The 13,655-nt window shown below is 38.6% G+C and overlaps 1 protein-coding gene across 2 annotated transcripts; it reads right to left on the minus strand.

Annotated features, from left to right (window-relative positions):
• Window positions 1-331: 331 nt before the first annotated feature.
• On the minus strand, window positions 332-12,128 carry csnk2a2a (casein kinase 2, alpha prime polypeptide a). 2 transcript variants are annotated; one of them, XM_051378454.1, is made up of 13 exons: window positions 11,901-12,128; window positions 8,996-9,375; window positions 7,358-7,469; window positions 5,307-5,408; window positions 5,094-5,144; window positions 4,838-4,897; window positions 4,154-4,237; window positions 3,591-3,701; window positions 3,396-3,497; window positions 2,633-2,733; window positions 1,623-1,771; window positions 1,243-1,330; window positions 332-817 (listed from the first exon to the last, which is right to left on the minus strand). In XM_051378454.1, the coding sequence occupies exons 2-12, from the start codon at window positions 9,100-9,102 to the stop codon at window positions 1,257-1,259; spliced, it is 1,053 nt and encodes a 350-aa protein (XP_051234414.1). In that variant the 5' UTR covers window positions 9,103-9,375; window positions 11,901-12,128; the 3' UTR covers window positions 332-817; window positions 1,243-1,256. The 2 variants fall into 2 exon arrangements, with proteins under 2 accessions (XP_051234414.1, XP_051234415.1); XM_051378455.1 differs by having other exon boundaries at window positions 8,996-9,409.
• Window positions 12,129-13,655: the final 1,527 nt, after the last annotated feature.

The raw sequence follows: 13,655 nt of genomic DNA on the forward strand, positions 1-13,655 counted from the left end.
TTATTCATTCTTACTCTTAAATTTGCATTCATAATGATCTTAAAGTGTTACATTCGACTTGAAACCTGCACAAACTGTGTGTTTACCTTTTTAATACCACATAATATTTAATGTTTCACAGCCAAAGTATGAACATTTGATTTTCAGTACTTCCAGCTGTATACATGTGAACAAATTCTGCTATAATTAATTAGATTAGATGACCTGGGCCAAGAAATGCAGCATAAAATGGATGAACCAAATTAACAGACCTTTTTCACAGCAGCCACGTTCACATGTTACAATAGGGTAAACACAGGTGCCGAGACAATAAAAGTCCAACACAGGTGTCTTTAAATAAAAATGGTTTATTCTCTTTCAATATAGCTTTTGTTCTATCCATAGCAGAAAAGAGCCTCCATGCCACTCAGTGCTAAAACCTGGAACCGGATCTCAGGTCACCACAGCATCGTAATGACGGACAAAACGTCTTTACAGCACAACACCGGCTTGATACTGATCCAACAACAGTCATTTTTGCTCATATTAAAAACAGGTTGAGGGGAGTGTCGGGAGGCAGGAGGCAGGAGGATGAGGAGGAGGAAGAGGAGGCAGGAGGAGGAGGAGGAGTAGGGGGGGGTCAGGTCTGATTTCAGATCAGATTTATCTGTGACACGGACCGAGCAGCGCAGATTCTCCGGGTTTTGTTGGGAGAAGTTTAATCCGTGCGTGTTTGTGTATGCTGCAAAATTGACATCTTGCTCCAGTATGGCTGTTGGTGTGGAGGCAGAAGTTTCTGCCACGAAAAGGTCACAAGTTGAGGTAACAAAGATTCTTCCTGGTCGGACGGAAAGAAAACACAAAAACAGAGTTCAGATACGGATCGTCTGTGGAAAAGTTAGGATTGTATTATACAGAGAGGGGATTCACAACCAGGGGCAACTACAGGGGCAACTACAGGGGCAACTACAGGGGTACTTCTGCTGCTGCCAGGGGTATATGGTAGGATAGAGCTCAACTAACTAAAAAATAAAATAAAATATATATAATATATATATATCCACATAGTCAGCAGCTATAATTAAATAATTAGTTACAAATAATGGATCAATAACTGACGTGCAGTCTGAAATGGACTCAGATGAACACATTTGGGACAAAGGTGACAACATAAAGGTGTTTCAGGTTCCCGTCACTGTATCAGCTGGGTGGGTGGACAGAATAACAGAAACAGCTCTCAGTTGAATCATCAGAATCTGTTACCTGCTCTCTGGTTATCATGTTGCATTGGAGCTGCTTATGGCCTTTGTGCCGTCTGTGTTGGCGTTTGCGTGTTCCTTCACCACAGGATCTGAGGGACAACGACACACAACCATTAATTATTATTATTATTAACCATTAAACCAGGTCTCAGGTGAACTGAATCTTTTTCTTTATGGGAACAAAATGGAGGACAAATGTCTCACTCAAACTGTTTAATATCTTGCATGTTCCTAAATAAACATAAAATAAAATAAACATCCCATTAATGTGGCATTAAAGGAACATTCTTCACCAACAACCTGTTTAAATCCTGTGTTCATTATTGAAAGCAGCCCTGTTCCCAGTGACTGCAGACAGTGTGAGCAGTGTGTGGTACTAACAGAAGTATGGGTGCTGCATGGCCTCGGCAGCAGTCAGCCTCTGTTGGTGGTCGTAGCGCAGCAGCTTGTCCAGCAGGTCCAGAGCCTCCGGACTCACCAGGTGCTGGTTCTCCGACTGGATGAACTGCTCCCAGCGCTTCCGCGTTTGCCTGAACACAAACGACGAACATTTCATCTGACTGATCTCAGCTCTCACTCTTAATTACTTGAATTTCCCTCGGGATAAATAAAGTGTCTGTCTGTCTGTCTGTCTGTCTGTCTGTCTGTCTGTCTGTCTGTCTGTCTGTCTGTCTGTCTTCAGCTACGAGGAATGTTCATTTTGTGTTGTTCTGGCGCCCCCTGTGGACAAAAGCAGTAGTGTTTCCACCGTCTTGTGTCACTGATTTCATCACAGGTTAGTAAATGGTGTTAGTGAGTAAAGACAATGTGTGCAGATTGTAACTGTAGGTTGAAGAGAATCAGTAAAGAGTCTCCGTGACGGTGGAAATAAAGTTTTTACTGTGTAAAAGTAAGAGTCTGCCTTAAAACAGCTGTTTTTTTAATGGAGTTTGGTTTGACAGTTTGGATCAGAGGGTATTTTAACCTTAATAACTTTCATAAACTGAGCTGACCTTCCTTCTAACAATGAACCTTGTAAACACCATAAAGTAACGTAGGAAGTGGAGATAAAACCGACATGTTTTCTATGCTAATAAAAGCAACACGGTATTCTTATTTCATGGTACAAAATTGGCAAAGACCCCATAATTTACATTTAACGCATTAAGACTGTTAAGAATATTTTTAAAATCATATGTTTTCTTCTTTAATTCAACACTTTTTTGTCAGTTTCACTTCCGGTTCCTGAGTCGGTGAGGAAAATCAACCCTGAACCGCCGCCTCTGTTCAACAACAGGCTCTTTTATGGCTCAAACTGAATCTGCAACTCAACGACAGACGTTACTGATATCTCTTCAGTTTATTATTTATTATTATTTGAATAAAGTTCCTGCTCATTATCTGATACTCACTGTCCCAGCAGGTCTTTGAAGCGAGTGTCCAGTTCTATGTGATATTTGTGCAGGTAGCCGAAGAGCTCATCGGTGCCGAGGACCTTAGCAATGCGGACCAGCTGGAAAACAGAGACACGTTTAATACATCAGCACCATACTGCGGATACGTTTCATCACAATTTACACTTTTATGCAAATAAAAGCCTGGTCTCAAATAATGGCCGTTACAAGGGTATATTTGTATTATGTACATTTCTGTCACTTCTCAACCATTTTTATTGATCAATATATCCAGATGTATGTGTGTATGTTGTCCACCAGAGGACAGTAGCTACATTTGAATAACTGTATGGAAAGAGGTTTAAATTTAAAAAATAATAAAATAAAAACTGTCCTGCAAATGTTTCAAAATAAAAGCACTGCTGGGAATTGAAGGGATTCTGTCCATGCTTTAGGGCTTTTAATTGTAACAGAAATGTAACAGGAGCTGATCAGAGAACAGGCCTCGTAGTAAAAATATGACCAAATATTAAATACCATTTTACTCTGGAAGGATATATTAGAAAAAGAAACGACCTTAAAAGACACCGGGAAAGAAGGGAAAGGTTTACTGAAGCTGAAGGCTGGTAAGTATAATACATCTATCCCCTTCTTTTGTATCTATGTTTAGAGGCTGCAAACTTTCCATATATTTGTTTCCTGTGAGTAAGATTAAGTATTTATGTTTTATTATTATCTATTAAACACTATTTGAGACTTTAAGGTGTGTCAGTATTAATACCTGGTCGTAGTTGTCCTGGCCATGAAAAAACGGTTCCTTCAGAAAGATCATGCTGGCCAACATGCAGCCTAGACTCCACATGTCCAAACTATAGTCATACATCTGGGAATAAAAGAATAGATCACACACCAATAATATATTATTATTGTTATTATTTAAAATACAGTCTGTGTCCCCCCCCTCCCCAATAAATACCTGATAGTCCACTAGCAGCTCAGGCCCTTTGAAATAGCGGGAGGCCACCCTGACGTTGTATTCCTGAGCGGGATGGTAAAATTCTGCCAAACCCCAATCTATAAGACGCAGCTGCGACACACAGAGAGAAAGTACTCATTAATCTGGTTTATAATCGGAATAACTGCTGCTGGCTGGAATAACCCCCAGAAAACAGCTGACAGTCAAACAATTCGACACATTTAGACAAGAAAAGGCAGGCCTGTAGTTCTCAGGAAGCTGTGATGTTTTTAAATCATTGATTCATTATCATAGTGATGGATTGTGATGTTAATGTTTGGACGGCACAATCTATTTATTTACTTTTGGCCACTTGGGGGCAGCAGAACAAGCTGTTAACGCAACAGCTGCCTGTTAAACCAGCAGACACTGATCATCATCATTCATTTGCAGTCGTGATTTTGGACATCTGACAAATATAAGTTCAATATTTACTCTTTTTTTAGCTTCATTTCTGGTCTCCATCAACTCCTGAGGAAATAAAATATCTGGCTCTTAAGCTGCTAAATGTTTACTATAAATACCTTTCTCATCTGGTGGTCGATCATCACGTTGTGGGGCTTCACGTCCCGGTGCATGATGCCCATACTGTGACAGTAGTCCAGAGCCTTAAAGAGGAGACAGAGACACATTCAGTACTGCAGCCAGTCTATGATAAAACATCATCTGCACACAGTCAGTCTGGACTGTCGACATACTGACGAGGCGCGATATCAGCTGTCAATCATGATCATATGAAACTTATCACAAATCATCAGTGTGATAAAAATGACCTAAAAGCATCTTTGGGAACAATTTATTTGACGTGTACTTTGATTTGTTTAGTTTGTCCCATCTGCTAACATGGAGGCTTTATGAGCTATACTGCCGTCAGCCACCAGGGGGCGATAGAGACATTTAGGCTTCACTTTCGGAGAGATGTCAGGACTCCAAGACGACCTACACTGATTATTTTCCTTATCAATTAATCCCTTGATTGTTTTGACTTGATTAATCACAACTTCTATTAAATATCAATCAAACCTTTAACAATAATAATAATAATTGTTATTATAATAATAGTCTTTTTCCAATTATCTGAGCATTACATTACACAGAAGAACAATCAAACCCTACAAACTTAATTGTCAAATTCACCGTAGGTGTTTTAGTGGTGATTAAATAAATAAATAAATAACTTGTTGTGATGTAAACAAAGATGTTTTTACCTTGAGCAGCTCATACATGTAGTAACGGATATCATAGTCTGTCAGCTTCTGATAAAGCTCCTGTGGAACAAAATGAAGACGTTCGTGTATAAAACATCAAATCATTAGTTACACAGTGTGAGCAGTTCAGCTTCTATGCATGTACGACATTAACCGGAGGGTTATGCGTGTTATTAATAATGGATATCAATGCCTTTGCATGAATGGTAACTCTGCTGGTAGTTCTGCATGTATGATGTCGGCCAAACTCAAGTACCTTAAAATCTGTGTTATTGATGCACTCAAAGACAAGCGCTGGTGTTCTGGACTGCAAAGAGAGGACAACACAAGGCTTAACTGAGGAGAACAGCAGGTAGGTGGAGATCATTATCACTGCATGGACACACACGCACAAAGTTACACGCATGACTGGATTACCACAGCTGGCATGCCCGCATGCAGCAGAGCGACGGCGGGACTCTTAACTCACCACCGGGTCTTTGACCGTGTCAACCAGACGGATGATGTTGGTTCCCCCGCGCAGGTTTTCAAGAATTTTGATTTCCCGTTTGATCTTCTTCTTCTTGACGGGCTGAGGTTGGAAATAAAGACACACGTTCAATAAAAGCTCAAATAAATTAAAGATGAGATTTTTACTGCAAGGAGAACTAAATCTTTGTGAGACCTAAACACATAAAAACTAACACATCTAAATTGTAACAGGGAAATTACTAAAACTGCAGCCTCAACAATGATCATAAAGTTAAATCAAAACCAAAAAAAGGGACTGTTGTATTAGACTGCATTAGTTTTAAGTTAACCTCATAAACTTTGTATGTATGTCCAATAATGGCTTCAGGACATGGTAAAAACATCATATTGTGATTATTTTGACTGACATTATGATTGTGATATGATTCACGATCAGTGTGGGAATTATCATTTCTGCATTTTAGTTTTAATTCCTGTGTTAAAATCCTGAAGATGTACTGAACAAACGTTTTCTTAAATCTGGGGAACAAGATTTGTAGACCAGAACTACAGCTTTTCATTATAATGCTGTTCTGTCACACAATTTACCTTTATCAAAATAAAATCAAACAATTGCAGCTTCTGTGATATTGCACGTGGCCATATTGAGATTTTGATAACATTGCGATTAATTGTGTGACCCTACTTCATGATACTGTTACAGCCTGGTGCGAAATAGTCATTTAAAAATGCTTTGAAACTCTTTTAACATCGCTGCTGTAATAATTAACTAAAGAGTGTTAAAAGTAGTAAAATGAAATGATTTCAACGACTATTTCCAGAAGTTTATACGTAAACTTGTGTCGTACTTTAAACTAACACTAGCTATCAAGACGTATCTCAAATGTTAACTGAATTTTGAGTAAACTGGTAAAACAAAAAGCGAATGATGATCGTTTCCACCCACTAACGTTGGGCGATTATTAGGAGTTAGTTCCAGTCGGAAAAACCAGAGGAAGAGCAACAAGATGGTGTGATTAAAGAGCGCCAGTGGAACTTCAAATGGTGAAAAACAATATAGAAAACAGGATGGAAATATTTGTTTCAGCTGATCAGTTGTGTGAGTTAAATGTTCGCCACGATATAACGTATTTTAGTTTCTTATCTTCCATCAACACATTAAATCTTCTTTAAAAAAGGCAAAAAAAAAAATCACATCATCATCACAGTTTTGAAATTTGCCGGTTTCATATCAGATCAGAAAATGTTTAATGGAAGCACGGCCGATGGTTTAAACTAGTTTGTGTTGATAGTTGAAGGCAGAAAGTATTTGTTCCTCTGTATTCAGAGATTGTGTTGATTTGGAGAAAGAGTAGAAGTATGAAATAAAAACAGAAAATAACCGTGTGACATCTACAGAAGCCCATTTCTGATGAGAGACTCTTTTAATATCATGACTCAGTATTTCATAATAATGACTTTGTGATACTACGGCATTATTCTGAGAAAGTTTCACATTATAATAAGTTACAGAATCTTTTTATTTTCTGTCACATTGGTGGAAATGAGCTTCCACAGACGTCAGTTAAATCATAGTTGGTGGTTTTGTATCTTCCCTTTGCATTTGACCAGCAGATGTCACCGCAGCGCGATGTGGAGCTTCAGAGCTTTGATTCTTTTTTTGTCTTGGACACCATTATCCATCTGCACTTATTAGAATTTCAGAAATGCACAGACTAAAGTTGTGCTGGAAACAAGAGGGAGTCAACACAATCACAGATGGCTGATTGAAACTGGAACTTTTCCTAAATCTCTGAGGAGGAGTGAAGCAGAGAAATCCTCCGCTGAGAGAGAGTGGGAGGACGACCTGCCAAAACCTGCGCTTCTAACAAAGTGAGAGCACAGTCACCACTTATATTACATCTGCAGAACATCTCTGTGAGTCAGACCTGGAGATGGTCACTGATAACAATGGCCAGAGGAGGGCTGGAAAAAAAGCTCTGTCAGACGGGGGAAAAGGCAAGAAAAGCCGACATAATAAAAGGAACAAAAAGAAATATAAAAGCTCACCTTGAGGATTTTCACCACCACCTTCTCATTGTTGGTCACATTTATGGCCTCAAATACTTCACTGTACTTCCCTCTACCCAATTTACGCACCAACTGATAGTTGTCTTGATTGCTGAGAAAGAGCGGGAAACAATTAGCAGCAATTAAAACAAAAAGAAAATCAACTCAAGACACACTGATCACAACTGGGTTGGATTATGAGGGAGAAGACTCATGCTAAAAACAATTAGTTGATTAGTTCATTTAGCAGAGATTATTCAACAACATTTATATAGCAAGAAATAATCAAACATGCTCTGGTTGCAGCTTCTTTTCTTGGTTTTAAATGATAAGAAACTGATTATCTTTAGGTTTTGGACAGAACAAGATATCTGAAGACAAATGAAAAATAATAACAAGCATTTAATTATAAAATGTACCACAAGATTAATTGCAGCCTTACAGAGGATCACGTTTGATGATTATTTTAATTCTCTTTTAATCTCAAAATTATTTATTCAATTAATCTATTATGTTTTTAGGTGGTCAAATGTCAAAAACTGCCACAAATCAAATCAAGGAGATCGAGGAGATCGCTTCAAATTGCTTGTTTTTGTCCGACCAACAGTTCAACATAAAAAAGTATTTAACGTACAATCATATAAAACAGAGTTATTGCTGATTTATTTTCTGTCAATGTGTCCAAAAACACCAAGTTAATGTTTTCACTTTAACATTAACCTGGTGAGACAATATAAATACTAAAACTTCACCAGAAGGAAAAGATGATGAAAGAAATCTAATTTAATTTCTTCTGATTGCTGTAAAAATGTTACAGCAGAGTAAACTGACCCCGGACTCACTGACGTATTTTATGGATATTTCATATTATATTTAATGTTTAACAATAACAACAGAGAACAGCTGATAAACTGAACAATGAACCCAAACAGCGAACTCAATAACTGCAGGAAGTTTGTGTAAAACGATCAATCTGGATGAATATTGTTGAAATAAAATGTATTTCCTGTTTATATTGATCAGACTGACACAGAACAGAAAAGGTCAACTCGTCCAATAAATCATCATTTTGCCTTGAATGGCGTCAGACACAAAACATCAATATTTAAAGTACTAGTGTAAATAAAATGTACATTTTCAGAAGTTATTCTGCTATTTAATTTGAAATACTGATTTCTGGATACAGTCTTAGCTAGAGTTCTATGAAGTTATGAAACCTGGACAACATTAACAACTAAAATCCACAAACTTTTTAAATTCTGAGTAAATTGGCAAAAGAAAACACAAATGATTTCTTGTTTCCATCCACTACAGTTAGACCATTATTAGGAGTTGTTATCAGCAGATTGAGCTGATTCTCCAGAGGACAAAGAGCGCCAGTGGAACCTCAAATGGTGAAAAACAACATAGAAAACAGGATGGAAATATATATGTATTTGTGTTAGTTTCATGCATTCATGTGAGGAAGGCCATTTATTTGGGCTATTTAAATAACAAAAATACAAATATATGAATTAATTAAACTGTTTTGATTCTCTGACAAACATACTATTTGCTGTATTCCCTAATTTGACACTGATGTTTTCATTTTGTGTGCTTTGGCTCTATTTTGAGACCGATTCAAAACGCTGCATTTACCTCCAGTTTGGCACATGTGCGTCGTAGTCCCAGTACTCTCTGTTCTTCTGTGTGTTGACATCGGTGTACACCCGAGCCTTGCTGCTGGCCGGCGTGGATCCGGGCATCGCTAGCTTTAAGGCTCCGTGTCGAGGACCTTCACCTCCCTCTGAATACTTCTTGGCTCGACACTGGAAGGCAACGCAGCGACTCTCCAGAATATGCGGCTCTAAGATCCCTGTGTCGCGCTTACCATGGGCTTTGGCTGCTCGCGCCCCCTGATGAAAGGCGTCAGGCCGGTCTGACGCAGCTGTCGTGCAGACGGACAGAGCTACAATGACTGAGTGTGTGAAGCCCCTGAGCAGGATGTTGATGGGCAGGATGGGATGGAGACCCGCCAGCTGCAGGACGACAGGGGAGAAGAGAGACAGGAGGCTGAAGCAGAGGACAGAAATGCAGATAAAGGATGTAATAACAATCAGGCTTCGGATGTAGAGCTGCAACCAACGATTAATCTAATTACTGATTCATCTAAAGATTATTTTTCTCCAAGAATTAAATATATTTGAATGACTAAAATATATAGAATTTCCCCTAATTTAAGGGGATGTAATCATTTACAGCACTTTCATGTATTGAAGCATCAGATCTTCTCGTCTGTGAAGCTGAAACAAGATCAGAATAGATGCAGATAGATTTCCTGTTAATTGACTAGTGAATTAACCCTTGTAGAGCTTTTTGTATGATTCCCTGTTGTCAGTTGTAAGTTGTACAAACTGGGACTTGAGTGGCTTTAAAAAAAACCAACAGATTTTTCAGATTTATCCATTTAAAAACAGTGAAAACAGAAAAAAAAGCTCATTGGATTTCCCGGTTTTTTCATCCAGATCAGAGCAGGTGTAGAAAATCTGTTCTTGTTAAACCTGGATTAGATTTAAATTACATTTATCCTATTAGTAAACACAGGAACGTGTCTCCATTACGCCCCAACCTGAAAAAACCACTGTACTTTTACTTGTCAAACCCGAGCTAGATAAACACGGAGGCTTTAAACACCGTCTGAAAATCCTCCGTCAGACAAAACAAACAGCCGGAGAGTGACAGGTACGGTATGTACCGGCGTCCTGACAAATATTGTGTCTCACATTCACAGATAAGAGCAGATTTTTACAAAGCTTTAAGTCTGTTTGTGAACAGTGAAAACATCCCTGTTGTTTCCCCCATACAGAACACATCAGACCTTATCTTATCATAAACCCACGGTCCTCAGACTTGATGAACATGGACACTTTAAAGACGATTTCTAATCCATTTATTCTATTTGTGACGAGAGACAGAAGACAATATTTGACTTAATTTAGATAAAACATCACCAGAGCTGCACAATTAATAGAAATATTAACTATTATATACAAATAAGCTGCAATTTTTTGGACTAAAAGGTTTAATGTGTGAATGATAATGAAGAACTGTACAGTGCAATTTGCATATTGCACTTCCTATATTGCGATAATACCTCCATTACCTGTGCAGCCCTAATAAACAGCAATGCATATTGTAGTATTTTAAATTAATGTTTAGTGTGCTATCACTAGAAATATCTAGTTTGGACAACTTTATGCATCCCTGCTCAGTTTCAGCTTCATAAAACCTACATTCAATCAGTGAAAACAGACTACATATTGATTTCACTGCAGTTTCTCCATCCAGAGCACATTAAACGAGGCCAAACTCACAACCTGCTGTACTCTCACTCATTAAAACCTGAGCTGTGCAGACTCTCTGGTGTCCTGAACGTCTTTTTAAAGTACAAATATGTGAAATTATCAGCCACAGATTGATGATTAGGGATCCTACATATTTAAAGAGCGTGTTTAGATTAGCTCACAAAAAATAAAACAGCATATAAAAGCAATGCATATTGTTATATTTCACATTAATATTACGTTTTCTTTCATCTGATGGGCCAAACTGAACCTTATAGAGGGACAACTGTGGGCGTCCCTGCTCTAAAGACGGTGTATATTTCAGTTTCAGCTTTATAAAACCTGAATTACCTCCAGAAACTGATGATTTTATTATTTTTTTGTTGTGAAAATTAAATTTGTGATTAAAAAAAAAGGTATAATTCCCACAGTGAATGTGAATCATGCTGCATATTGTGCAAAGAGCGTGTGCAGCCTGCAAACAATAACACAGCATCAACAGCAATGTGTATTATATTAATTTAATTTAATATTTAGTTAAAAAAACTGCTGTCACTAGAAACATCTCTTCATTAAGGAAAAAAAAAGAAACTAACTGGTAAACCCTGTTGGTCAACTTACAGCCTCCCTGCTCAGTTTCAGCTTCATAAAACCGACTTTCAGTCAGTAAATACAGTCTGCATATGTTACGCCCCCCCACCCAGGCACAGTAAAGCTGCCCCCTCTAAAGCTGAGCTGTGCAGACTCTCTGCTCCTCTTTAATGTTATTTATATAAAGTCTATCAGAGATCAATGGTAGTTTTATTTATTATAAACCCTCTGATATCTGTGTGTGTGTGTGTGTGTGTGTGTGTGTGTGTGGAGCCCCCCCCCAGCAGCAGACAGCACCCCCCCCACCCAGCTACAGGACATAAGATAACATTAATCTGGAGTTATATTCACATTAAAGCAGAGTGGGGGGGGGGGGGGGGGCGGCTAGCTCCATCTGCGATCATTTCACCGAGGCTAACTAGCCGCAGCTAGCTAGCCTCGGTGACCTAGCTCATTTTAGCAAAACATGAAAAAAAAACCCACATTTAAAATAAAAAGCGCGGCGATATAAACACACACAGACACACAAAGTGCTGTTCCTGCCCAGGAAACCCCCCCCCCCGCTGTTTGTGAGTGTCGACATCGCTGCAATGTGTAATCAATAACGGGGCTAAAGCTAGCCGGCTAACCTCGTCGTAGAGAGATCAGAGGAAGTCCGCCCGTTAGCGACCGTTAGCGACCGTTAGCGACGGTTGGCAGCTCCGACCGTTAGCGACCGTTAGCGGGTCGCTGCTCTCCGTGAAGCGACCGGGCGCCGCCGGGGTTAGGGTGATCAATAATGAGTGTGATCAGCAGTATCGGGGGACTTATTGGTTTTATCGGACGGGCGGCGGAGAGACATCGAGCACCCGAACCCGGAAGTTCTTCCCCTTTTGCGGTAAACATCAACCGGAAGTAAATCTGAGGGATTAACAGACCTGTTTATGATTATTGATCAGTTTAATTTATATTTTAATTCATTTTATTCTGCCACTAACAACCAGGGGAGGCAGTTACAGGATCGTTTACTGAATCTGTCTGATATTAATACTGTGCAGTATCTTTATCCTTAAAGAAACTTTATTTATCTTTATTAAATTAAAAACTCTACAATGAATCCAAACAGCTGGAAACATGTGTGAAAGGTTTGAGCAGATTATTTCAGTTTAATCTGATGTGTGTTTTTTAATAATCATACAGATTTAATAATCTTTTTTTTTTTTTGGACAGATTCAGCGTTTTCTTGTCCCCGATGCTTTACTTCACAGAAGTGAACCAAATAGTGAACAACAGACAGAGACTGTGTCTATTCCTGAAGTTTTCTAGCACACCTTTAAATCAACAATGCCTTGCAACCCCCCATAAAGCTCTAGCAGCCCCTAGTGAGGCCTCCTTTGGGTTAATATCAGATTCACAGATGGGAAGGGCCCTTTAAATGTTCTTTAAAGGGCTTTCTTCTCGTCTCTGGAGAAAATGTATTGCAGTAAAATAACAGATGATGTTTGGGAATATTTGAAGCTTTCTGTTGTTTGGATTTCTGCTGCCGACGTTTAACAAAAACAATTAATTAATAATAATGAAGATAGTCACAGCTCAAACTTTTAGGATCAGATAAAATACATGTAGTAGAATTAGCTGTGATGAAACCAAAGGGTGGTTTATTTTAATACTCCGTATACATTCTATATTGATAATTAATTTCAGTCTTTTTTTAAGCAAAAACACAAAATTTTCTCGTTTCAGTTTCACAAATATGAGGATTTGATTCTTTTCTGATTTATAAAACTGTGAACTGAATCTTTCATCATATCATCATCACATTCTGACTAAAGAAAGATTAATTGATTATGAGGATAATGATTAGCTGCAGCCCTGAAAATGGTCAGGTTTGATCATTTTATGCCTCGTATATAATAAAGCTGCAATTGTTTATATAGATCATAGAAACTTCTTCATCTTTTAAAGCCTCAATTATTTATTCCACTGATTGTTTAGTTGGTAAAACGTCAGGTGATAGTGACAAAATGCCCTTAACAGGACAAAACAATCAATAAATGAATGAAATAATCCTCTAATCTTGAGGCTCAGAGACACGTGGTAGAATTAGCTGTGATGAAAACAATGTACACCTTTATTGTCGTAAGGGTGGTTTATTTTAATTGTCTGTATACAGTATGAACAGGAGTCTATATTGATATCCATATGTGTAAATCCAACGCTTCATTACACTCGTTCTCCTCCAACAGGAGGTTCTGAAGCAGACTCACCAGGACCTAAACCATGGCACAACCACACAGCCCCCTACCTCCCCCTCCCTCCCTCCCTCCCTCCCCGTTAGTCCCCCGCTGTAGTTCCCTTTGCCCAAGACTTTTTTTTTAAACTCCAAAAACCTTCTTTTTAAATAT

Source organism: Dicentrarchus labrax, unplaced genomic scaffold, assembly GCF_905237075.1.
Source record: "Dicentrarchus labrax unplaced genomic scaffold, dlabrax2021, whole genome shotgun sequence".
Taxonomy (NCBI): Eukaryota; Metazoa; Chordata; class Actinopteri; family Moronidae; genus Dicentrarchus; species Dicentrarchus labrax.